Source organism: Pteropus medius, unplaced genomic scaffold (assembly GCF_902729225.1).
Source record: "Pteropus medius unplaced genomic scaffold, Ma_sr-lr_union100, whole genome shotgun sequence".
NCBI classification, from domain to species: Eukaryota; Metazoa; Chordata; class Mammalia; order Chiroptera; family Pteropodidae; genus Pteropus; species Pteropus medius.
This window is the reverse complement of record NW_024352787.1, coordinates 28,370,605-28,394,731: the sequence shown is the minus strand read 5'-3', so window position 1 is coordinate 28,394,731 and position 24,127 is coordinate 28,370,605. Positions and strand designations below refer to the sequence as shown.

The window sequence follows — 24,127 nt, the reverse complement described above, 5'->3', positions numbered from 1 at the left end:
TAAATATTTTAATGCTGATTAAAATAATAATAAAAAGCCACAAATGAGAAAGCAATATAGTCATAAACTGTATATACACAGAATAAATGCCCGGCAGCCAGGGGTTTCACACAATGGACAGCCTTGGTGTTAAACCTCACACACAGGCCTGCCATTGTGCTGGACATATCCCAGTGCCTGCCTTTTGTAAACTCTGCAGAGACGTTGGCATTTCAAGGAGTTACTGGCTCCTGGTGGATACGTCAACTGAGGCATGGTGGGTCTAGCCCTCATTTCCAGGAACCAAGGGTGGTCTGAAAAATTAATGACTCTGGTATTTGAAAATTAAGTGAGCTCTTCAATATATACTCTTGTTGATCCACTGTGCTTGGTGTTTAGCATTCCTTAATCGGAGACTAAATCCTTGCAGCCATCTCACAAGTGATACTGGCGTCCATACCAGAAATACCTTCAATAATCTTTTCTAAGCCCAGCAGACTTGGGTATTCTACTCTGACGGAGCCTGGGAGTTCTGGAGGAAGTGCTCCACTGGTGCCCAGCAGGTGGATTATAAGAGCCTTTTAGGCAGCAGAAGTAAAAATAAAAGATTGAATTGACACCAGAAGAATGTTTAATGTCTCTCTATTTTGTGCTGAATTACTGTAAAGGCCAAGAGTCAAGACCATAAATTTTATGTCTGCAATCTCTAATTATAGATTAAAATCCAATTTTTTGTAATTAAATATGATGGCAGGTAGTACCTTGAATTGGCCTCACATAGCTGGCCCTGATGCCATCTCCTGCTGTTTGTATTATAATCAGAGTATGGTGGCCTCCTGGCTCCACGGCCCAATGGCCTAGGACAGGTCACAGCAGGTTGTCTCTCCAGCTGTATCTCTGGGGAACAGGCATAACTTTCCCCACCCCCAGGCAGAAACCTAGCAGTCTTCAGTTCTCAGCTCACCAGCTGCTAAGCTGACTCTTTTGTGAGCATCCTTCATTAGTAAAGGAGGATCGTAATGGTAAATGAGCATGTCCTAAGTAGGGCGGCCTCATATAAAGGCTGTGTTTATTTCCTGCACTCCCTCAGGGGTCCTCCCTTGTTGGAAGAATGGTCACTTGGAGTTAACAGGCTTGGGTTCGAGTTCTCTCGCCCACTAACTAGCTAGGAAACCTTGGGCAAGTCACTGCTTCCCTTAGCTTTAGTGTTCACTTCTGAGAAAGAAGTGTAGTACATGTCTCACATCTCTGTCCCAGGAGTGTTGAGAGGCTCAAATGAGAAAATGTCTGTAAAGTTTTTTCTGACAGTGAGAGGCTCTCAGAGTATCAGGTATTATTTGTTATTTCCAAGTTAAGAATTATTGTAAAGTTGAGGCTTATGGTGCCTTTCTTTGCACTGTCAATCCTGTAAGTGTGGCTCTGGATGCATGGATGATTTTCCCGGGGATCCTCCCCATGCTGCTGCAACATGTTTGTCTCTTCCTATCAGCTCTCTGTCACATCATGTCAGAGCAGTGGGCACATCCCAATGAGCCTATTATGGCCAATGCCACTCCATTTTCACACATTGGGGCCTTAGGGTGGGTAAGTAACATTCTTTGCTGGCAGCAGAGAAGTGCCCCTAGCCCAGCCCTAGGGCTCCCAGGGACTCTTAGGGAGGTGGCAAGGCCACTGGTGCCCCAACTTTTGGCAAGTGGTGGCAGTTCTGGGGGAACCTGCTGGAGGCCAACTTCCCAGACACCCAGGAAGAGCTGCTCCAAGCCTTCGTGTGGTCATGAAGGTGTCTCATATGTGTTCACAGTGGTGTGATTTGTGTTTTCCTCTCGTGCAGATCCTGTGCCAGCTCTGGATCTTGGGCAGCAGCTCCAGCTCAAAGTGCAGCGCCTGCACGACATTGAAACGGAGAACCAGAAACTTAGGGAAACTCTCGAAGAATACAACAAGGAATTTGCTGAAGTGAAAAATCAAGGTTGGAGGAAGATGCATTTTTTGCTTGGCTTTTTTCTTTTCATTTTTTTTTTTTTAATTGCCTTCTTTATACTGTTGGAACTAGCCGTAATTGTAATATACATCATAAAGTCAGGGTGGGGTAAGAATCTGAATCGTTAAAGAGAGATAATAATAATGCTTAGCTATTTAGAAGCAAAACTTTTCCTCTGCACAGTAACTACATATGATTTTATTGCCCTCCAACGGGACCGATCAGGATTCTTTTAAAATTCTTTCTGTACCATCATATGATAGGATCTGCCTTTTAAAAGACTGATGCGTTGCCTGCGGGCGACACCTGTCAGAGAGCCAGCTTATGATCAAAGGGTCACATACAGTAAGTCATTTAATAATTGCCAATACATTAAGGCTTTAGACGCATCCTGCAAGTCTGCATGCTTAAGCACTACTGTTTCCTTGTCAGCGTCACCTATTCATTATGAATTTAATGAAAGAAAACCACCTCTTGGTGTGGTTGCCTAGCCATCAACAAGACAGAGAGGGCAAAGGTTGCCTGGCTTTTCCTGTCAGGGGAGAACAAAGAAATCGCTCCTGCACCTAAAATCCAGGAACCTTGTGGCTTCCTTGTCATGAAGAAAAATCACAGCCCCATGTGATAGCAGCTGCAGGTTTTTAAAGCAACTCCAATTAGAGATGCGGCCTGTTTGTTTTTCTTTGGGGTTTGGGTGAGCAAGGAGCTAGAAAAGAGAGAGAAACTGCGTGGGTGACCTCCTCCGAGTGGCCTTCTATTTAATATGCTCCGAGGGCTGGATAAAGAATTAGCTGATGAAGATTTTTAAAAGCATCCTTGGGCTTTGAGACCGTTGAAGACAGGCTTGCGAGGAGGGATGGTCCACGGAAAGAATCCAGGAAGAGACTGAGAAGCTGCAAGGTACAGTCCTTGCAGAGGGCAATGAGAGCGGGAGTCCTGAGGGACTCCTACCTCCATCTGGTGCCACAGGGAATGGTGAGTCATTGGGACATGGAGGGACAGCTTTGTCCTGCTTAAAAGTGAGGTATTGGACTCACTCGGCTGGGATCCCCGTGAAAGAGGGTGCTGCATTCCCCTCCCCCCAGGAGGAGTTGTTTATTGCCAGAACCACCCAAGTACTCAGGTGAAAAGTAACCTGTAAATATGTACTTCCCGGCTCCAGTGCAGCACTACCCAAAAGGAATGAGCTTCGTTTTTTCCCTCCCAGCGACCTCTGGCACCTTCCTCTGACAGAGCCACTCTTGGTGTTGTTGTTATTTTGATTTTGTTTCGTTGGAGGATGGTGCGGGTGTAGGTCTCCTTCCCCACCCCGTGCCCTATCAGTGCCTCTGGCCAGTCACCAAATGAGGAACCGTAACAGAGCGTGAGACTTTCTCCTCCTCAAAGACCTCGTCTGATGGGCGTTTATAAATGAAATGGTATATTATATAGTCCAAGACTTAAGAATGAAGCCTCCAGGGGTAGACAGACCTGGTTTGAGTTTCTACTACTTAGCTCTGAGACCTTGAGTGAATGATCTCACTTTGTTATAAGCCTCATTTTCTTGGGTGGGGGGATTCTCATACTAACCGCATAGCATTGTTGCAGGGTTAAATGAGATGCAGGTGGTGTTCCTGACACTCAGTAAAGATCAGCTGTTCTTACTAAGTACTGTTATTTTTTCCAGATATTTCTCCTTTTTTTACTTATTGATATCTTAACAGATTTTTCCAACCTCCAGAAAAATGTCGATTTTCCCTTTTCTTCCCAGTACAAAAATGATGTCAATTTGGAATGGTCGAGGTGCAAATCACTTCTTTTAATCACCATAGCATGTTTTAGATGAATAAAAAGAGTAGGAAAGGTATTTCTTTATTATGTGCTATAATTCTCTCCCCACCCCCCCGCCCCATTCAAAGATGAATAAATTGGGGCCCCAGGAACAGCTAATTAGAGCAGAGTGCTTCAGCTCCCTTTCTGCTGCACCGTTTTCCCTCCTTACCTGCTCACATGTAGGCGATCCTGCTGGGACACACCCAAGAGAATGTCCTGGACCCAGGCCTGGCCACAGGAGGAAGTCCAGAGTCAGAGACTCCAGGACAAGTTAGCCCCTGGCCTAGGCTCAGCCAATCAGTGAGCAGCATGCCCAGGATTGGGGCGGGGTGGCAAAGAGACCTCATCAGACAGAGTGGGAGCCCCCAGATAGTCCCCTAAACTCCCCTGGAAGGAGCATAATAATATGTCACACTGAGAAACCCTGGGGAATGAATACTGGAGTCCAGGGGCTATATAGATGTTTCCATCCAATTGTTAGAGGCAGAAATGCTTTATGTTTACACTATTGCAGAGGCCATTAGAATGTGCAAACGTTTTCAGAGATGACCTACCTGTCTTTGGAAATGTCTGTGGTATCCATTTTGGAAATGTTCAGCTTATGCCCAACTTTGGCCCTGTCAGTGTGACTTGACAGAAATGTGTATCACTAACCGTTATGCTCACAGGGTATTTCTTTCAGGCCCCAAACAACCAGTCCAAAAGGCAGAAAGCTCCCCACTCTTTTTACAAATGCCTTGATAAGGTCATTCGTTTTAATTCCCTCTCTCTTCTTCTAAGGAGAACCTTCTGGATTCCACTTAATAAAAAGGGCCAGTTTCTTCTCTTAACCAAAGAGCCTTTGGCTTTTATTCACTAAGCCATGTGGGTACTAAATGCCCAGTTGATGTGCTGCTGCCTTGCCTAGCATGTCTCTGCAGCTCAGAGAGTAAAGGTAGACATGAGTTACAACCTGAAGAAACAGGGGCCACCAGTTTAAGGTCTTACTTGGGCAAAGACCTGGCAGGCGGCATTGTCACATGAGCCTGGAGCCCATTGTCACAAGCCCTGTCTGGGCCTCACCCTGGTCAGTCCAGTCTTAGCTCCTTCATTCATCTATGCCTCAGCCTTTTCCTGAGCACCCACCTGTGCCAGGTGCTGGGCTCACAAAGAAGCTCAGCTTTGCCTTCTAAGAGAGAAATCTGTGCACAGCCAAGTACAGTCCCCCAAGAGCTTCACTCTCCTTGGAGCTGGGACCACAGTGCCCTGCCAGGGACCATCCATCATGCAGAATGGCATGGGGGTGCCTGTGGGAGAGAGCATGTGGAGTGGTCCTGCTCTGGAGCCCCCCACAGGTCTGAGTTAGGACCCTGCCCCATTCATTACATCTGCTTCGGTTTTCCCATTTTGGGACACTGAAATGACAGCTGCAAACATGCCATCACTGGTGATGTGACCTGGGCTTTCTAGAGATGGCCTGCCCCCCAAGGGTCCCTGTGTCTTGAGCCTGGGCACTGCAGGGCTCTTCGATTGAACAGCACCACTGCCCTTGTCCCTCACCCTCCCTCAGGTGCAGCTCCCCCAGGTCCTGTGTCTCTGCTGTACACATGTAGCCTTAGTCTGCCAGACTAGCCTGGGTGAAAGGTGCTCTTGGCACCTGAGCTGCAAGGTCCCTTCTAACCAAGGAGATGCATGCTGTATGTACTTAGCACACTCCATGTTTCATCACTGTGACATAGCAAAACTGTGCCCACGGCCAGGGAAGCCCGTAGACATACCTGCCTGGCTAAGTCGGCATCTTCCAAAATGTGCATACAATTATCAACTGTTTTCTTTGTAAGAAAGTACTTAACGCCACACTAAAACTTTATTAATTTCCCTCAGTAGAGGACTAATTTAAGACTCATCAGTAAGACAATATTATATTTTACCATTGATTCCCCCCAACCCTTTTGAAAGTTGTATTAAAGAAACCATAGTTCTTCTTCCCAGCAGAATCCATTGATCCTCCTCAACCTAAACGTTTAAAGTTCAATTTAACATTTAGGGAGTAAAAGGTCTCCGAAGGGACTCGTAACCATTGATTTTGTGTCAGAGTTGAAGAGCTAAAGTTTAAAACACACCGATTCTATTCCGTTACGAATGCCTATATATATAGCTACATGAAACTGTGCTGCTCTTACTGTAGTTTTTTTTTTTCTTTCTGTAGAGGTTACGATAAAAGCACTTAAAGAGAAAATCCGAGAATATGAACAGACTCTGAAGAACCAAGCTGAAACTATAGCTCTCGAAAAGGAACAAAAGTTACAAAATGATTTTGCAGAAAAGGAGAGGTGAGCATATGTTGGGTTTACATGTACTGACATAACGTTTTCTCTCTAAACTTCACATGACAAGACAGTTTTTAAAATGGACCTGTGAAATATACCCAGGTTTTAAAACAAAATCCTCAGGGGTCTAGGCAAAATTTTGTTTGAAAAGTAAAGGCATCCTTTATTCTATAATATATGAGATTACCTTGAATGAAATGTCAGTCTTTCCCCACTGGTGGATGGTGTTGGTTGTGGGCCACAGTGTGTCTGTCTGGGCCATGCAGATCCAGAGGTTAAGCATGAAGCGGATGTGGTTGGCACATGGCAATTGTACATCTTTTCAAATTACCTCACAGTGCTTCATATATCAAGGAGCTGAGATGAGTAAAATACGTTAATGAACCATATGAAATTTAATATTCTTAAGTTGACTTTTCAAAGTAGGTAAAAAGATTTATTATACTAAAAGATGTAAATAACAGACTGACCACTGGGGGTAGAAGGCAAAGCTAGATCTTTATCTCATTTTTACGCAAAAAAAAATTGAAATGAGTCTAGGAGTCAGATATTAATGATTAAATCATGTGTGTGGTAGAAGAAAACTTGGGCAAATATTTTATTTTTAATTTTGGAGTGGGTAAATCTTTAAGCATATAAAGTTATGTAAATATAATTACCTGAAACTTAAAACTAATTTTTAAAAACAAATAAACATCAAGAGACTGAGAAGTATTAGCACCACATAAGAAAAAAGGTTGATTTTCTTTATATAAAAGAGCTCTTACAAATTAATAAGAAAACATCAGCACTACAAAAAAATAGGCAAAGGCAATAAACAGTGAGATTATTCAAAGACAAATGCTCAGCTTTACTCAGTAGTAAAATTAAGTTTAATTTTATCCAGTGTTGGCATAGGAAAACAGAATATTAAGACTGAAGACGAACTATATATGCTGGAGTAGAACATTTTCAAAGTTTGGAGATGAGTTAAAAAGCTTTGGAATACTGTGTGTGCTATCATCCCTTTTGTCCTAAAAGAGAGGGCAAGCAGTGCATATTACAGTGCAGTGTATTATATATGAGTACATGTTACATACGAGTTTATACTGTGGTATGTTACATGTAAGTGTATATTACATGAGTTTATATTATAGTAAAACATGAATATATATTATTCTAGAGCATATTACATGAGTTTATATTATACTACAGCATATTACATATAAGTGTATATTCTAGCATATTGCATATTACTTTATATTTCTGTAATGTAGAAAAATTTTAGAAGGCTATGGAAGAACTCTATCTGAGTAAGACATAGAGCCAAGGAAGGGAAAGGATATTTTACCTTCCGTGTTCTTACAATATTTGTGTTATTTTTTTAAACTCAGAACATCTATTAGTTTTATAATTAAAATATGTGAAAATATGAGCAATCCTTTTCTACAGGTGATAAAAATTTGGGTAATTTTTTTAAAACTGTGTTATTTCTACTTTTCTATATTTTCAGATTCATTGTTATGAAAGCATATGTTATATTCATGTGATGTAAAAATAATAAACTTATTTTTAGAGAATTTTCTGCAGATTAGGAGGAAGGAATGCTATTTATTGACCAGGGAATTCATTTGGAGATCATGGGAAATATAAATATGTGGAATGTATTTTAAAACGTTCAGAATTTCCCCATTAGGTATTGCAGTTACATTCGCATTCCATCATAACAGAAATGGAACAGCTGTCACATCTATTTAGTACATCCTTTATTTCAACAAATTCCTTCATTGTGTCAGCAAAATGTAAATGTATCGTTCTTCTTGGGCTAACCTCACAAAACAATGAGTGTATGATGATGATTTTTTTTTTTTTAATATCTGGCATTTCAAGAACAAGTTACATTTAAGATAACCTTCTACATCAGTTACTACACATCAAGTCCCACAGGACACAGAGTTCACTTTATGTAACATGTGGGTACAAAGTTGGGGTGCACAAGATCAGTAAGTGGGCTCCACAGTACCTCGAGCATTATGAGTCATGCTGATCGTGCGCCTGTCGCCGGCTGTGTGTGTTACAGTGAAGACAGTTGATCCAGAATACACGAGATATTTACATTGCTAAACAATGTAAATCTCTCTCTCTCTCTCTCTCTTTTTTTTTTTTTCAGAAAGCTGCAAGAGACACAAATGTCCACCACCTCAAAGCTGGAGGAAGCAGAACATAAAGTTCAGACTCTGCAAACAGGTGTGATATTCTTCATCCTAGCCAAGTTGATTCAGGGAAGACTGAAATGGGGGCAGTCTGATTGATCTCCAGGGCTCCCCAGGTCCCCTATGATACCTATTCCCCTGCCCTTGGTGAGCCTAGAGGAAGGAAGGGAGCCCATGTTCTAGAATGTCTCAGAGAGGCCCCAGCTTCTCTACTTTGACTTCTATTAATCACCCACATTGAACTGTTAATGTTGAGGTGGGAGGATCTGAATTACATTTTCATCCCTTTCACAAGCCATCCTTTCTTCCTGTTCTTTTTCCAACAAATACATCTAAATCACCAACTGTCAAGGGCTGACATTTCATTTGAAACAATATAGGGCGGCGTCGGGAGGGAACTTACTTCTAACCTAAGTGAAGTTAAGGAGAATAGTAATAACAGACCTTTAAAATTTTAAAGATAACAAAAAAGGCTATGCTAAATTTTTAATCATTTTTTCCTTTTTTTTTCTTTTCTTTTTTTTCTTTTTGTTCTAGAAGGGACACAGCACTGTATATTTAATTTAAATGCAGTGGTGGGGGAATTAGAAGACATTGTCCAGTTAAAACACAAGTGAAACTTTAAAAACAGTTACTTATTTATCCCAGTAACCATTGTTTCTTTTGAGAGTGGCATGTTGCCAGGTATATCGATACTTACTCTAAGATAGATCATCCCTTTATATCCTTAGTTCACTGAAATTTATGTTCAGATTATTACCCACCTTATTTCGCCAGACTTAGTCTCAGGCGATTTTTGGCTATCTCCAAATCAAATCTATCCTTAGAGATAAAAATTTTTCCACCATTGAAGTTTTTTTTTTTTTCCCAAAACTCTGTGCCAGTCCCCAAGGAATGACCAAGTTTCAGAAATGCTTATTGTCTGTGCAGCATTTTATATATGCTATTATATGGAGGTGAATAAAATTAAAAAATAAATAATCACAACAAATTTAACAGACAAATGAATAATAATCAAAATAGATAAAGACCTCCTACAAGTCACTACACATAGATAGATAGTCCAGTAGAACAATGGGCTAAGGATGTGAACAGGCATTTTGCAGAAGAAAGGCAAATGACTGATACACATGTGAAAAAAAAGTTAACAATTTTTAACAGGGAGATGTTAATTAAATCAGTGAAAGATCATTGTGCCTATAAGACTGTCAGCCTCTTTTTAAATTGATAATATCCGGTGTTGGTGAGAGTATAGGAAAATAGTCAACAAAATAGTATAATAGGAATGTGATTTGCCCCTTGGGAGTCCAGCTGGGTGGTATTGATCTGAAGTTGGAATGTCTAAGCTCCTTATCCCAGCCCCTCCACTTCTAGGCACCCCGAAGTGCCTGGCATGTGGCAGGCAGGCTCTATACCAGAGCTAATTGTTACTGATATTGCCTGTGTCCTGACATGGAGAGATTGTCATGCTATCCTGCTAAGGGAAAAGGCAAGTCTCAGAGAATATTCGTATCATCCTATTTATGGGAGATAAAAACATATACATGTGCAATTACGTGTGGAAATATTTTTTAAATAATAAAATATATTTAAAAGAAGGAAATCTACACTCTGTTAACAACAGTGGTTACCTCCGAAGTGGTGCATGGGATGAGATGAAGTGGAAGTGAAGGGGATTTACTGTTGCATTCTATATACTTTGTAACCTGTGACTCTTGAAATGAGAATGTATTACTTGTATACTGTTCCTTTTTAAATTTAAGTTAAACCATTCATACATTACGGTTTTATATCCTCTGCCTTTCAGCCCTGGAAAAAACTCGAACAGAATTATTTGACCTGAAAACCAAATATGATGAAGAAATTACTGCCAAGTAAGTCTCCGCCTGGTTTTCTCTATCTGCATGCGTTTGGTTGGGTCTCACCTGATTTTGCTAATCCATAAAAGATGTCCCCTGCTTTGCTCTGGCAAAGCAGTATGGGGTTTAGAAGGTGCTTGGTCTTGGAGCTGCTGTAAGGAATACCGAATCGTTCCCATGAGTTGCTTGTGTTGTCAGTTTAACACCCAAGGATTGTTCTGTGCTCTCGGTGCTCTCAGAACAATCCTTCCACCTGAAATTATTGTCCTCAATTTCTGTGAAGCCGGTCAATACTGTGCCTTTTTCTAAGAAAGTTTGGAAAAGAGCTTATAGAAGATGTGATAAAGGGGATGTTTTGTGGAACTTGGTCTGTACAGATCATATCACCTTCTACCTGTGCCCAAGTCCTTCATTCCCACACAGGTGTATTTGTTCAGGTCACACCTTACAACATTGGGTGCGCCTGTGCAGACACATACACATAGAGAGTGTACATATTTGGGCAGGCATATCACACAAGGCTCTTGTGAGAAGGAAGTCAGTGATCTGCCACAGGATCACTTTTTGCCAGCCCACTCCTCCATGCAGAACAGCAGAAAAGAAGAAATAATGTTGACATAAGCCAAGAAAGGTGAAGAAGCCAGAGATTGTTCCTAGCCATGGCCTTCTCTACTGAAGTCCAGACAGGCAATGCCAGGGTAGAGTTTGAACCACCTTTTCCTGTTCTGAGAGTTTCCTCCTGTCTCCTGCAGAAATCTGAATGCCTCCAGCTGTGTCTCTCAAGCTGCCTCACACTAGCAAGAAAGTTCTGTGTTCACACAGGGCCTCAGTGGGCCTTAGTGAGTGTGCGTGTGTGTGTTGGGGGATGGGGGCACCTCAAAATAGCATCACCCTCCTTTCAGGTTCCTGTTCTGGATGGGGCGCTGGCACTCAGCATTGCTCTATCTCATCATATTCATCCTTAGCCTGTGGGGTGCTACTGAGCCAGCTGCTCTCAGGGCACGTGGGGGGTTGGGCTCCTGACCTTTGTTCTACGTTGTTTAGTAGCTCGAGACCTTGAGAGCCCACCTACCCAGGCCTGGTGGTCAGAACCAATTTTGATCGTAAGCTCAGAACTTCTGCACAAAGACTAAAATATCGTGGTCAGTCTTGGCAACTCTGGCTGACTTGCTGGCATGTCTAATCCTGGTGGAAACCGCCAGATCATTTTACCCTCTTCTCTCTGTGTGCTGAAATGTGACTTTAGGTAGTATAGAATTAGCTGATTCTAAGATGTGGTAACTGGTAAAATTTCACTTTGAGAACTGGTAACTCTGGTATTAACTCCTCCAGCCCAGGGCCTCACTGTTGAGGGGCTGGCAGATGTGTCTCCCCCTCTCCCCTGAACTGACAGTTCCTGCTCCTCACCCCCAAGATATAACCTGGGCAGAAGCCACACCAACTGCTGTCACCTTGATGCTCCTCAGTGTCTAAGTCTGGGTTCCCTTTTCTGCCAGCCTGTCATCTTGTTTTTCTGTTATTTCTGCCTGGCCTTTATTCTACTAAGTAGATTGTTTTTCTCAGTAAATTAGATTTTATTTAATTATAATATTTTAATCTGACACATAGCTCTATACTTAGTTTGTAGCATTTCTTTTCTAAAATAGTTGATCTGTAGACAATACGCTAATTCCTTGATTTATTCATTCTTATCCACATCATTTTACTTGTTGACAAAATTTACAGTGACTTTGGTAGTGATATATTGGATTATTTCACCAGCTTTCATTATTTTATATTTATTAAACCATACCTCTTTCTAAAAGGCATAGCCACATGTTACATATCCATAACCAAAGTTTGCTTTATTATGCACTTAAAAAAAACTTTGCTGCAACCAGACCCTAAGCCCCTCTAAGCCAATGTTTTTCAAACTGTGAGTCACAATCGTGAAATCAATTTAGTGAATGGCAACCAGCTAGCTGGGTAATAAAATAGAATATAATACAAAATAATAGAATACAAAATGTTGTAGCTCATAGTACATAGTAAAGTAAGTTTTGTTTAGTGACACTGTTTTAATTGTGTGTACAAATCCAAAAATATAAGCATATAGTTACGGGTCACAATGTAAAATAAAATACAGTTCTTCCTGTGGATCTCAATCGAAAACCATTTTGAAAGCCACTACTTTGAGAGCGTTACAAAAGTTCAAGTTCCAAAAGCCAATGTCTCCTGCCATTCTCTCCCCATGTGCACTGGGGAGGTGCTGTCAGCCATGGACACGGACATGCACCTACTTGGGGAAAAGAAGTTGCTTCTTGACATAAAGTATCTACCGAAACTATTAAAAATTGACAGCAAAGAATGCCACTTGTCACATGGTTGCTAAATACTGTCCCTGGTTTATTTTTGTCATTTTTTATTTTCTTATTGGGCTTCTAAAAGTCACACAAAAAGTTTTTTGTCCATCTTGACTGGTTGGTTTTAGGTATTGAGGAAGCAACAGAGAATAGCCATCTCATAAGGACTTAAATTTTCCTCCCCTCGCAAGTTTTCATCTTCTCTAGGTATAGAACACGGCAGCTGGAGAAGTAACTAGGAGACAGAACCAGAGAGAAAGGGACATCTTAGTCCCTGTCCCTACACTCTTCTGACCTTGCTATAGGCCATGCTGATGCTAGAGGATAATTCACTTATCAATCAGAAACAGAAAATAAAATAAAACAAATATGGAGGTTGATTGTTCTATCATAAAAATGCTTTGCCTCAGGACTGGCTATTGTCACAACCTGCTGACAGGGGCATGAACGCTCCTGGGGTGTGTCCCCTCCTGTCAGTATAGCAGGAAATTCTCTTGTCTTCTCCAGTGATAGGTGGAGGCAGGGTGTGATGTGCATGTGTGCATGTGGAGAGAACAAGCATAACAATTACATGATGGGCATGACTCAAAGATAACAGGTCCACTCATTAATCCAGCAGACACTCTAGGAGGCCGCCTTTGTGTCTAGACCTGTGCTGGGCTCTGGAAATCTTGGGATAAAAGGCCCAAGGGAGAGAAAAGCCCTTGCGATCCGGTGTGAAAGAGGGGGCATTAGTTAGCACAGGTGCCTGTGCCAATCAGGGTCTCTGCAAACTCAGACAGCACACTCCAACTATAATCATAGAGTTTAACATTGGATTGAGACTGTTTGTCGTGGCCTGGGCCAGGAGTTGGGAAACCACAGAAGGAATTCGGCATCCCTAGCGAGCATTGGGCCGGCTCTACCACACCCAGGTTTAAAGGGGCCACCTTGAAAGGAGCTGAAGTCTTTGGCAGGGTTAAGAGATCCAGGGCAGCACCCATAACCCTTGACCTTACCCTCCCTTTCCCTACTGGGACTTCTCATGGCAAACTCAGAAGCCAGAGGGGCAACCCCCAGGGAGACAGGTAGAAGGGAAGCGGGGTGCTGGAGGTGGGAATGGCAGGTCTTCAGCTTAAGACCCTACCCAGCTGGAGCTAAAGGAAAGAATTGCCAAGGAAGCCTTCCTGAAAGGGGTGACATGGGATTCGAGTTGGAAGATGAGTTAAGGTGAGGGGCTCCTGGGGGCCAAAGGAGTGCAGTTTGTGGAAAGACAAGGCCTGCAAGGCTACTCTTCAAGAGGATCAGCCAGAAGTCTCGAATGGCTTCTCCGTAGGGCCAAAGTGGTGGGCACGGTAGGTGTCAAGGGGCTAGACTTAGGCTCAGACAGAGATCGGGCATTTTCCGAATGAGAAATGACGGGCTGCTAACAAAAGGAAGCCTGAGGCCAAACACTCACTGTAAATGGTTCCCAGAGTAAGTAATCCACAAAAAATGTAGAGAATGGACTGAGATAATAATTGCTACTTTCTTTTAACTTTGGAGGCAGTTGCTTCGGTCTTGGAGATCCCATATGAGTCTTCCCCCTCCGCATTCCTTTCCCCTTTTACATTCTGGGAAAGGTTTGTCACCCTACCATCTGCTTCAGCCCCAACCTGCATATATTTTATTAGACTAAGCATCTTTTCGTTAATACATACGAATAGAAGCCTCTCAGGAGCAAATCTTTTCACAAATGGCCTTAAAACATTTCAAAACAATTTACTTTGTCTTTGAAAGGCAGGATTCTTAAATATTTGTTGACAAAAAAACGTAGGAAGGAGGTTGGGGAGGCATAGGGGAACGTGGGCTTTGGAGAAGACTGATCTGGGTGTGAATCACAGGGGTCTACTACTCACTCTCCCTGTGTCACCTAGGATAAGCTCACTGACCTCTGTGTGTCACTTTCTCACCTGTACAATGGGCATAATAGTGAAGGCAAAGGTTGTTGTGAAGGGTAATGAGAAGGTGTGTGTGTGCAGCACCTCCCACAGTGACAGCACTGTCAACAATAGACACTATTCTCGGCAATCTCGCAGTAGGGCTCAGGGTGCTTTTCTGAAATTAGCAGGCCTTGGAGAAGACTGGCCTCAATAGCATCATCTCCCCACAAGGTTTAAAGAGCAGGGCATGTGTTTTCTCTGCCTCTCTGTCACTGGAAGATGACCATCCTCACCCCCATTTTGGGAAGAAGCCTTCAGGTCTAAGGCACCGAGCCTGTTCCAAGACCTTGGGTTATTGTGTGTAGTCATCGCCCTGCGTCAGCTGGGACAGCACGGGCTGACTGTGACGGGGCCGGCAGCAGTAAAGTTTTCCATGTGTAGGCTTGAAGCAAAATGTAATTAGCCTTTATGTGCAGAACAAGGACCCATTGATGAATACAGCTGGTCTTTGTTTGGTCCTGTCATTGAGAGTGGGAGGTAAAAGTGTTCTTCTTCATGTTTATTAATGCAAGATTCCTTAGACAAATGGCAAGCACAGTTTAATATTTGTTGGAACATAGCAGGGTTTGCCAAAACAGTTGTTGTGTAAGAGGATTGCAGGGTTTCAGATTATAACTGTTTCTGGGTTAAATAAATGAATTATGTCTCTGCATTTTTTTTTTTTTTTTTAGTTAAAATGTACCTCCTTCTCAGACCGTCACCCTGTACACAGATCTTCTCACTTCTCTTAGCAAATGGAGACTTAGCACCCTAATTGACTTTAACTTGGTGATTCTAGCAAAGCAGAGTGGTGTGGATTTGAATATTTAAACGGTTTCCCACGATGACCTTGGAGGTGGACGGGCCGCTTTCAGCACGCAGGAGCAGCCCCGGAGAGAGGCCCGGCCCGCTCATCCTGGCCCTAGCCTCTGCGGCTGTCTTTCTCAGCTGTTCACAGATGCTTGGGTTTAGGTGGCTGCTGCTCACTGCAGGAGGAACGCGGCTCTCCCAGCCAAGGTACTCGTGTTCTGGGTAAAAGTGCAGGAATTCCCATTTTTGCACAAGTCCACGGCCACCTCTTTGCTCTGTCCCCCAGAATCCTGATTGCAAAAGGAGCTTCAGTTGTAACATATATTCCTCTTAACTTGTGGGCTGAGGCCCTGAGCCCCTGATGAAAGAAAATATTGAATTGCACTGAAATATACTACATTTTTTATAGCTAATGTTAGTCTTAGGAGAATTTGCACCTCTCAAACCTTTCCTGCCAGTAAAATTCAAATTTCTTAAGGTTACTCATGTTGTATTCCTTGCCTATATGCTTTTTTAAAAGAGCTACATTATATCTACATGTACTTATACATTATATTACAAAAGAGACGTTTATGAGGAACTTCGCTCAGTGTTTTATCACAAAATGCAATATGCTCTGAGAAAGCAGGAAACTCTTGTAAGTGAGCCTGACTTACAGCTTTGCTAAAATTGTTTAGGGGAGCCTGTACCCCACATTGTGGAGATAGGGAATTCTGTATCTAGCAGTGGAGCACGGAGGACCTAAGATATAGTTTGAAAAGGTGGCAAAACTGACAGCTCAGGACTCCAGGGTGCAAAATGCTACCGATATGTTAGAGAATGGCAGTGGGGTAGATGCCTTCAGTGCATACAACTCACTCTGCACTGTTTTAGGGTGGTTTCTTGCATGGTATCTTGTTTACTCTTTCCAACAGTCATTGAGGAAGCTTTTATTGTGCTCACTGCAAAGACAAGGAAACAGCCCAGGGACATAGTCAAGCCCCAGATCGAGTCCTTTGGACCTGAACATCCGGTGCTGGTGCTTTTTGCACACTACCACGGTGACCTGTGGGAGGGCTGACCAGGTGATAGATAGGTTTTCCTGAAGGGTTTCAAGTCTATGTCCCTCACCCACTAGCCCCGTTGGACTTATCCTAGCAGGCTGATTTCTCTTTTATTTATCTTTTTACAGTTCCACATGAAAGACTCAGGAAACTGGGCCAGGTAGAGCCCAGGTGATGAAGCCTGAGACTCACACACTATTTTGGTAATCTTATTAGACCAACTTTGCTTCTCCCGATTGAATTTGAAAACACAACTTCAGTGTCCTGAAGTGGAGTGTCTCTGCTGTACCTTTAAGAATGTAAAATTTTCTATTTCCTGTCTTTCTGATTAGTCATCAATTTCCAGTACTGGTTGTTGTAATTATTCTGGTTAGATTAATTTCCCTAAAAATAGTGAAGCAGCTACGTTTATGGTTTCCAAGGCATGAGGCATGGACTTGAATAAAGAACCTCCTGTCCCTTAAACTTTAGAAAGAACTGAAGCAGACTTGGAGGGAATACTGATGACTTTTTTCTATACCTTCTCTCCAAAAGAATGTGTGCATTTTGTAAAATTCCTGGGATTTTTTCTTGTGCTAGTACTGTGCTTCACATCTCAAATCCGATGCCTGGGTGAGCCCCAAAGAGCTTTCCCGCCTTGACTTCTATACCAACGGCAGCTGTTTTGCCTTCTCTAAGCAGTGCTACCCTGATCTGGAGTTTTCTCCAGTCTAGGGGGCCACACAGAAAGAAGAGGTAGCTTCATATTTTCAAATCTAGGTAGAAATGCCTCTAAGTGCCTAGGATTTTTCACCTGTTCTGTGGACCTCCCCCCACGGGTCCAGAAATTACATCAATGAAAATCGCAACCGTTACTCCTCCAGGCCTGCATTGAAACAGCAGGCATTGTGTCAAGTGCTAGAACTACAGAGTAAAGGGGGCGGAGCAGTTATAGACGTGGTATGCACACAGACACATAGGCTCTGTGCACAAAAAACATACACATATGTGTACATATAGCTGTCCTGTAAGCGTGGGTGTATATAAACATGTTTATGAATATAGAGATAGCAGACATATTCATCTAGAATCCTTAGAGAGGTAGGAAATGCATTATTCCTAGGCTGTCAGTTGGGTTTGGCATGGTTTTATAAAAATTTCCTTTGTTTAGAGCTTCTCGAAGTAGATCTTGGGGGACTCACAGTTGGAAGCTAAAGGAAATGGGTTAAGGGACTGTTGGGAGAAAATGTCAAATTGTAGAAGATCGTAGTGCGTCTAATGATCTGTAAAATGGGCATTATAATGTGTGTCTTCCTGCTTCCCAGACTGGGGGATCGAGTAAGATAGTGGGTGTGTTCCTGCAAACTGCATAGTGTTAACAAACGCTGACTGAACTCCCTCAGAGGAGGGCCTGTGTCTTATTCTCTGTGTACCAGGTGCATATTAGCACAGTTACTGGTACATCATCAACTTTCATTGACTTAATAAATCTTTGAGCTTTTACTGTGAAGACAGGTGGATCTGGGGTACAGCAGAGTTGAATGACCAGTGAGGTCATTTGCTCTCTAGAAGGACAAACTAAGGAAGCTATTGTCTTCTAAGAAGAAAGCAGGAGCCATCTGAACCTTTAAAGTGTTTTCAAGAAGGAAGAATTATGTTTGGAGGCCCAGCCTGAAACATCCACGCCACCTTTTGCTCCCAGTGAAATTCCTTCAAAAGCTATACATTTCTGACTCACTACAAAGAGTCCCTGGCTGCTGCTAAGGTCTCTGACTTCACAGGTCATCTTCTCCTTTGCTTCCACAGTAGCAGAGGAAAACTTGATTTGATGCACACTGACCAGTCAGAGGCCCTTTGGAAGGAGGGAGGAGGCAAGAAGGCTGGCAGAAGTGAGACTGTCCTTCCCATGGAATACCCCCAAATCAGTGAAGACTGATTGCTTTTATATGACATTTATTATTTTTAATTCAAAATGTCATGCATGTTTATTTTACAAAATTCAGAACATTCTAAAATATTTTTTAAAATAGAGCATCACTTATCTCACAACACAGAGATAATTGTTGTTAACATTTTGGCATATTTCTTTCCAGTGTTTTTCTATGTAGTGCTTTATTTATTTTGCGTGTATTTAAATTTTTTTTATTTTTCAATTATAGTTGACATATAACATTAATTAGTTTAAGCTGTACAACATAGTTATTACAAAGTGATCACCCCAGTAAGTCTAGTACCTATCTGACACCATACATAGTTATTACAGTATTAATGACTATAATATTTTTCCTTTTACTTTTCACAAATGGCATCAGACTGATACGCAGTTTTCATTACTAGGTGTCTTTCTTTTTTTTTTTTTTTTTACTTGACATATAAATATTTCTTTCATATCATGAACTATTCAGAAACTGAACGCATGCTATGCAATATTCCATCCAACAGGTGTACCATAAAAGGGTTACGCATGGACTTTTTTGTTTGAGAGCCTGATTTATTACACTGCTGTCCTTGCCTTATAGATTTAAACTAGGAAGCTTCACACTTGCTCTTTTTGTGCATTTATATTATGCCAGTGGCTATAGCATCTTAAGGTAGCTTCCCTTGTGACATCATCAAATGAATTTGGATCCCCAGAATTATGTGAGGGCCCCTAGCAGCACTGGCACAGGGCCCTGTTACCAGAATACTGTTTTGTGACATAAATATTACAGCCTCCTCTGGTCAGCGGACAATGGAAGGTGCTAGGCCTAGAGTCTCCAGCTCTGTCACCAGTTGTAGCCTTGCAAAGTTTCCTCCCTTGGCAGCAGCAGTGTCCTTGTTAGTAAAACAAGAGGATTGGACTGGGCAACAGGCAGGATTGGTACAACTTGTTTGTGGAATGGCCTTCAGAAAAGGCGCTGTTCAGAATGGGTGGGAGGGGGAAGCAGTGTGAGCATGGGGATAGAGCCCAGGTTTCAGGGGCACTGCAGTGATTGATTCCTGACTCCATCATGAGTGGAGTCGCCTTGGGCAGGGCACTCAGTTTCCTTACTCAGGCCTTCGTTTCCTCATAAGTCAAATGAAGTAATGCCACACAACCTGCCTGGCACAGGATCGGCACACATGTCGTCAATCAACGGGGCCTCCATTGCTGCTGTTGTCTGCAAGGCACCTAGCATCCTACCTGGCCCATTTAAAAAATATTGGTTCACTTCCCCCATTGTAAGATCTGTTCCAACCCTAAAGAATCCCATTGTTTTCCATGATGAATTTGTGAAAACCAGTCTGTCTGCATTGCAAGACGTACTCTTTGTATTAGCATGCTGCAAGTATTGAAGTAAAATACACTGTGTCACATCATCTTCCTAAGGGACTCTGAATATACAAATCCTAACTAGTTACTATTTGAGTGCTGCTAATACTGCAGGCAAAAAGTTTGGAGTGCAAACCATTGCACAGCCATTAATGCCTTAATAAATGTGTTCCCAAAAATCAACTCTGGAGGTTAATAACCACAGAGTAACTGTCTTCTGAAATGTCACGTTGTGCAGGACCCATCTCCTAAAGTGAGACAAGTTGTTCAGTACGTGGTCCCCTCCAGCCACACATCGGGGCAACTTGTTGAGTTCAGGAGAGATCTGACTATCTAATTTGGGGCTCTCTGGACTGGTCTAAAACAAATTAAGAGAGATGCCAAACATCTGGGTACCAGCAAGGATGGCTAGGGTTCTTGTTCTAGGATATTGAGACTGAGAAAAAAAAATTTCTTGAACCAGCCTTCAGAATGAAAAGTTTGCTATAGGAAAGCTAGAGAGAACGAGCTAGTTGAACTCATTGATTTCCTTCACAGATTGTTTGCCCTTTCATTCTCTTCCTGAGGTGCTGTTTGTTGAGGAATGTCTCCAATTGCCAGAAAGACAGTGGGGTGTCTCATATTTCCCCGCCAGCTTTCCTTCCAGCCAGAGCCAAGTTCTGAGGCAAGCCTGCAATATGAATTTTTAATGCAGAACTTTATAGCATCACTCTTGCAGCCTGGCTGCATTGCTCTCCTGAGCTTTCAGATTTAATGCTCTGATGAACAGAGCAAAAACTTGGGGCATTCAACATCAGTGACAATTAACCCCCTAACGACTGCACGAGTGCCCTCTAATTTCCCTAAAGGTAAAACTAAAGGAGTTGGGAGAAAAAAAAATTAAATTGCACACTGTTTAGAATGTTATCAAAATTGCCTAGAGCATAAAAACAGAGCATAGTCTTGAAATTTTATTGGATAGCATGTTTTTACCTTTTCATTTATCTTTTTTGTTTAACTATTTGCATTGATGCATCTGTGATCCTTCTACTAAAAAAGCTGTACGATTTGTAGGATTTACAGAATATAAAGATTACTGGATACTCTCCATTTTCCATGGAAGGCCCACATGTAGTTAGAAATCTAGAATTTGTCATTGATAATGGGGAAAAGACTAGTGTGTTAAGTGGTTAATTCTGTGTCTGGACATATGGTTGATTGTCACCCCCACCCCCCACCCCGCCCCAGTAGCTCTCTGTATTTTTTTTTAATTAAGGCAGTGGGGGAGGGCATTTAGAAAAAGGTGTAAATAAAAATTGATCGAGTTTAAATAACTTAGAGAGAAGGATGGAGTCTTCAATAAGTGGTGCCACAGTAATTAGCTATCTATGTAGAAAATAATCGAATCAGAGCTGAGCCCCATACAAAATATAAAGTCTAGATGTTTTAAATATTTAGATGTAAAAAAACCAAAACCATAAAAAATGCTAGAGGAAATTTTAGATAGACACATATAATGTGGGAGCAAATTTTTTCTAAACACGATGCCAAGGTAGAAATCACAGTGAAATTCACAGCTTTTCGATGATTGGTGGGTGGGTGGGTGGGTGAGTGGATGAGGATGGATGGATGGATGGATGGATGGATGGATGGATGGATGGATGGATGAATGGATGGGAGGGAGGGAGGGGAGGAAGGAAGGAAGGAAGAAGGAAGGAAGGAAGGAAGGAAGGAAGGAAGGAAGGAAGGAAGGAAGGAAGGAAGGAAGGAAGACGGACAGACGGATGGATAGATAAACTGGCAAAAATATTTACATTGTATATGCAAAGTAATACCCCAATAGAGAAAGCTCTATATTTTCAACCCCTTACTGGACAGTTCTACCATAGGCATCTCAAACCCAAGTGAACTCATCCTCTCTAACTTTCTTCTTCCCTACAGACAGCTTCCCTTCCATTTTTTTCCCTCCCCCAGGCATACATGGTCCTCCTTTGTTCCAAAGACAGAGGGTCCTTCCTGACTCTTACTACGCCGCTTCCTGTTGAATCCATATTAATTCCACCTCCTTTAGACATTCTGAATCCCTCACTTCTTTGTCTCCATTGTCGCTACCATAATTTGGCTCTTTTTATCTCTTAGTCTCACAGCTTCAATATCTTCCAAAGAGATCTCCCTGCTGCCAGTTTTTCCCTGGATTAATCCATCCTCCAAGTATGTGCTAAAAGTATCTTTCTAAAATATAAATCTCAAAAAATTAATAATAAAAGTAAAAAATAAAATAAAATATAAATCTCAACCTGTTAAAATCTGTTCTCCTCAAAATCTTTCCATGGCTCTTTCTTGCCTCCACTGAAGAATCATGGCATAGCATACAAGACACTTCTTGATGCAGCTCTGCCTTCATCCTCATTTCATACCAAATCTAACTCCTTGTGGAAAAGGCTCCCCATGCCCTTCCCAGTTAATAGATACCAACCATTTTTTAACAAGCAGATCCCTGCCCCTCCCTACCTTGTTCCTACACCCACAGTTACCTACATGAGCCACTGTGTGCATGTGAGGGGGCTCTGGTCTCCCATTCCATGGAGAGAATTCAGGGCATTCATAAATTTGGACCCAGAAAACATCTTTATCTTCAGACTTCAGTCTGACTGCGATGTAGTGTTTTTCTTCTACACAAATGAAATCAACAAACCAGCATAAGAACAGACCTGTGATTTTGTCGCAAGTACGAATCATAGATATTTTCACATCACAGTACAATTGTTGCGGATACTCAAATGCTGTTTATATTCATCGCTACTTCAAAATGTCAGTATAGTTCTTAGACCCACCACTTGATTTATTATTTAGTGTACCAGTAAAGAACATGTGTTCCTATGTCACAAATTTGGGATTTTTTAGTATTATGATAACCATTCTTCACAATAATTATTTCTCTTTTGTATTTAAAACATCTTAGGAAGAGGTCCATATTCTGCACCAAACTGCCGAAGGGACCACGGCACAAGAAAGCTTAAGCATCCACATTAGGTTAGCAGCATCTTGTGGGCCGAGACTGGATCTTCCTAACATTTTGCTCTAGCACTTTGCACAATCCTCACCACATTACATAGACTTTTAGTAATGGTTTGTAAAACCATTTTTCATAAAATCTACCTCTTTCGGGTATGAAACAGTTGGGGCTGGGGCTACACACGGGCAGGTACTGTCCAGTCTCAACCGCACTGAAGCAGTTGGTCACTGCCGATTCTGCCAGACGAACCAGGGACAGAGGACTCCTGCTTGTCCCTTCAGATCTGTACCTCACACACCTACACACCTGTGTGAAGCAATGTGGGAATTTAGGTTTGAGCCAGGCAAAGCCCCATGCCACCTATGTCAGGGGTTAATTCAAATATCCATTCATTCAGTAAGTGCTGAGTACCTACTGTGTGTTGCGGGCACTGGTGGTGGTACCTCAGTGCCAAGGGGCTCAGTCTTTGCATTTGCTTATCTCAGTCTCTAGGAGGTTCACACACCACCAGAACTTTCCATTTTATCTCTGCTGATGACTCCACAGTTGTGTTTCCAGCCTAGGCCTCTCCCCCTCACCACCAGCTGCCCTTAAAACATCTCAAGCTTCACTAAGACAGAACAAATTTTTGATCTTTTTCATCAAAACTGCAAAACAGCAGCAAAGTGAGCCCCTCTCTTTATAAGGCAGTCATGTCACCCCTCACAGAACCTTGAAATGGCACCACTTCTCTGGGATTCAAAGGCAGAATCCGTACAGTGGCCCGCAGCCCGCTGTGCATTTGGCTGCCTCCTCCCAGCTGTCTCTGTCCTCTTTTCCCACTTTATTTTTTTCCTTATGACACACCCTGTTTCTTGACTTTCTTGTCTTTCTCTACTCACTAGAAACTAAGTTCTGTGAGTCTCATGTCATTCACCACTGTATCCTTGAATGTTCCTTGAATGAATGAAAACAGAGTCCCTGCCCCCCTGGAGGAAGTCTCTAAGAAACAAGCAGATTGCCGTACAATAAAAGTTCAAGTAGCATTAAATGCTACCAAGAAAATTAAAACAAGTTAAAAGAAGGGAGAGTGATGGAAAGAGAGTTGCTGGCTTAGGTGGGTGCGCAGAGAAAGCCACTTGGTTGAAAATTAAATGTAAAAGCCTGTAGCGGGGCCTCTGTTCTATATGGTTATTAAATCAAACCCATGTGTGATTACTCTGTTTTATAATATAGACATTTACTCATAGATTATTTCAAATGAGAGAGACCCTGGGACTGGCTCCTATATGAGATGGCCTTTGCTGAAATATAGAACTCCCCTAATTCATTTAGATCAGAAATATAGGTTAGGTAGCTCCAGATGTCTTCTAGGAGGGAAGGAGCCCTTTATCTCTGTCCCAGTGCTCCACTGGGCCTGTGCCCTGTGGGGCCACTGCATGAATGGGATTGGATATCTGATTATCCCACCTGCCGCACCAGACTGAGCACCAGACTGGGAGCTCCTCGAGGGCTCGTCTGTGTGTCCTGAGGGTCTATGACCACAACCCGCACACAGCAAGACCTTGGTCAATGTTCGAATAATCCATGGGTCAGAGATAAAGGACTCCAGGAG

The 24,127-nt window shown here is 42.4% G+C and overlaps 1 protein-coding gene across 13 annotated transcripts in view; it reads left to right on the top strand.

The window, feature by feature from the left end:
* The window catches only part of CUX1 (cut like homeobox 1), a 339,895-nt gene that overhangs the window by 205,169 nt on the left and 110,599 nt on the right, over nucleotides 1-24,127 (top strand). For all 13 annotated transcript variants that reach the window (XM_039849000.1, XM_039848999.1, XM_039848998.1 and 10 more), the window contains exons 5-8: nucleotides 1,811-1,948; nucleotides 5,961-6,084; nucleotides 8,231-8,307; nucleotides 10,081-10,147. In XM_039849000.1, the coding sequence (XP_039704934.1) occupies nucleotides 1,811-1,948; nucleotides 5,961-6,084; nucleotides 8,231-8,307; nucleotides 10,081-10,147 (406 nt within the window). The remainder of the gene's footprint in view (nucleotides 1-1,810; nucleotides 1,949-5,960; nucleotides 6,085-8,230; nucleotides 8,308-10,080; nucleotides 10,148-24,127) is intronic.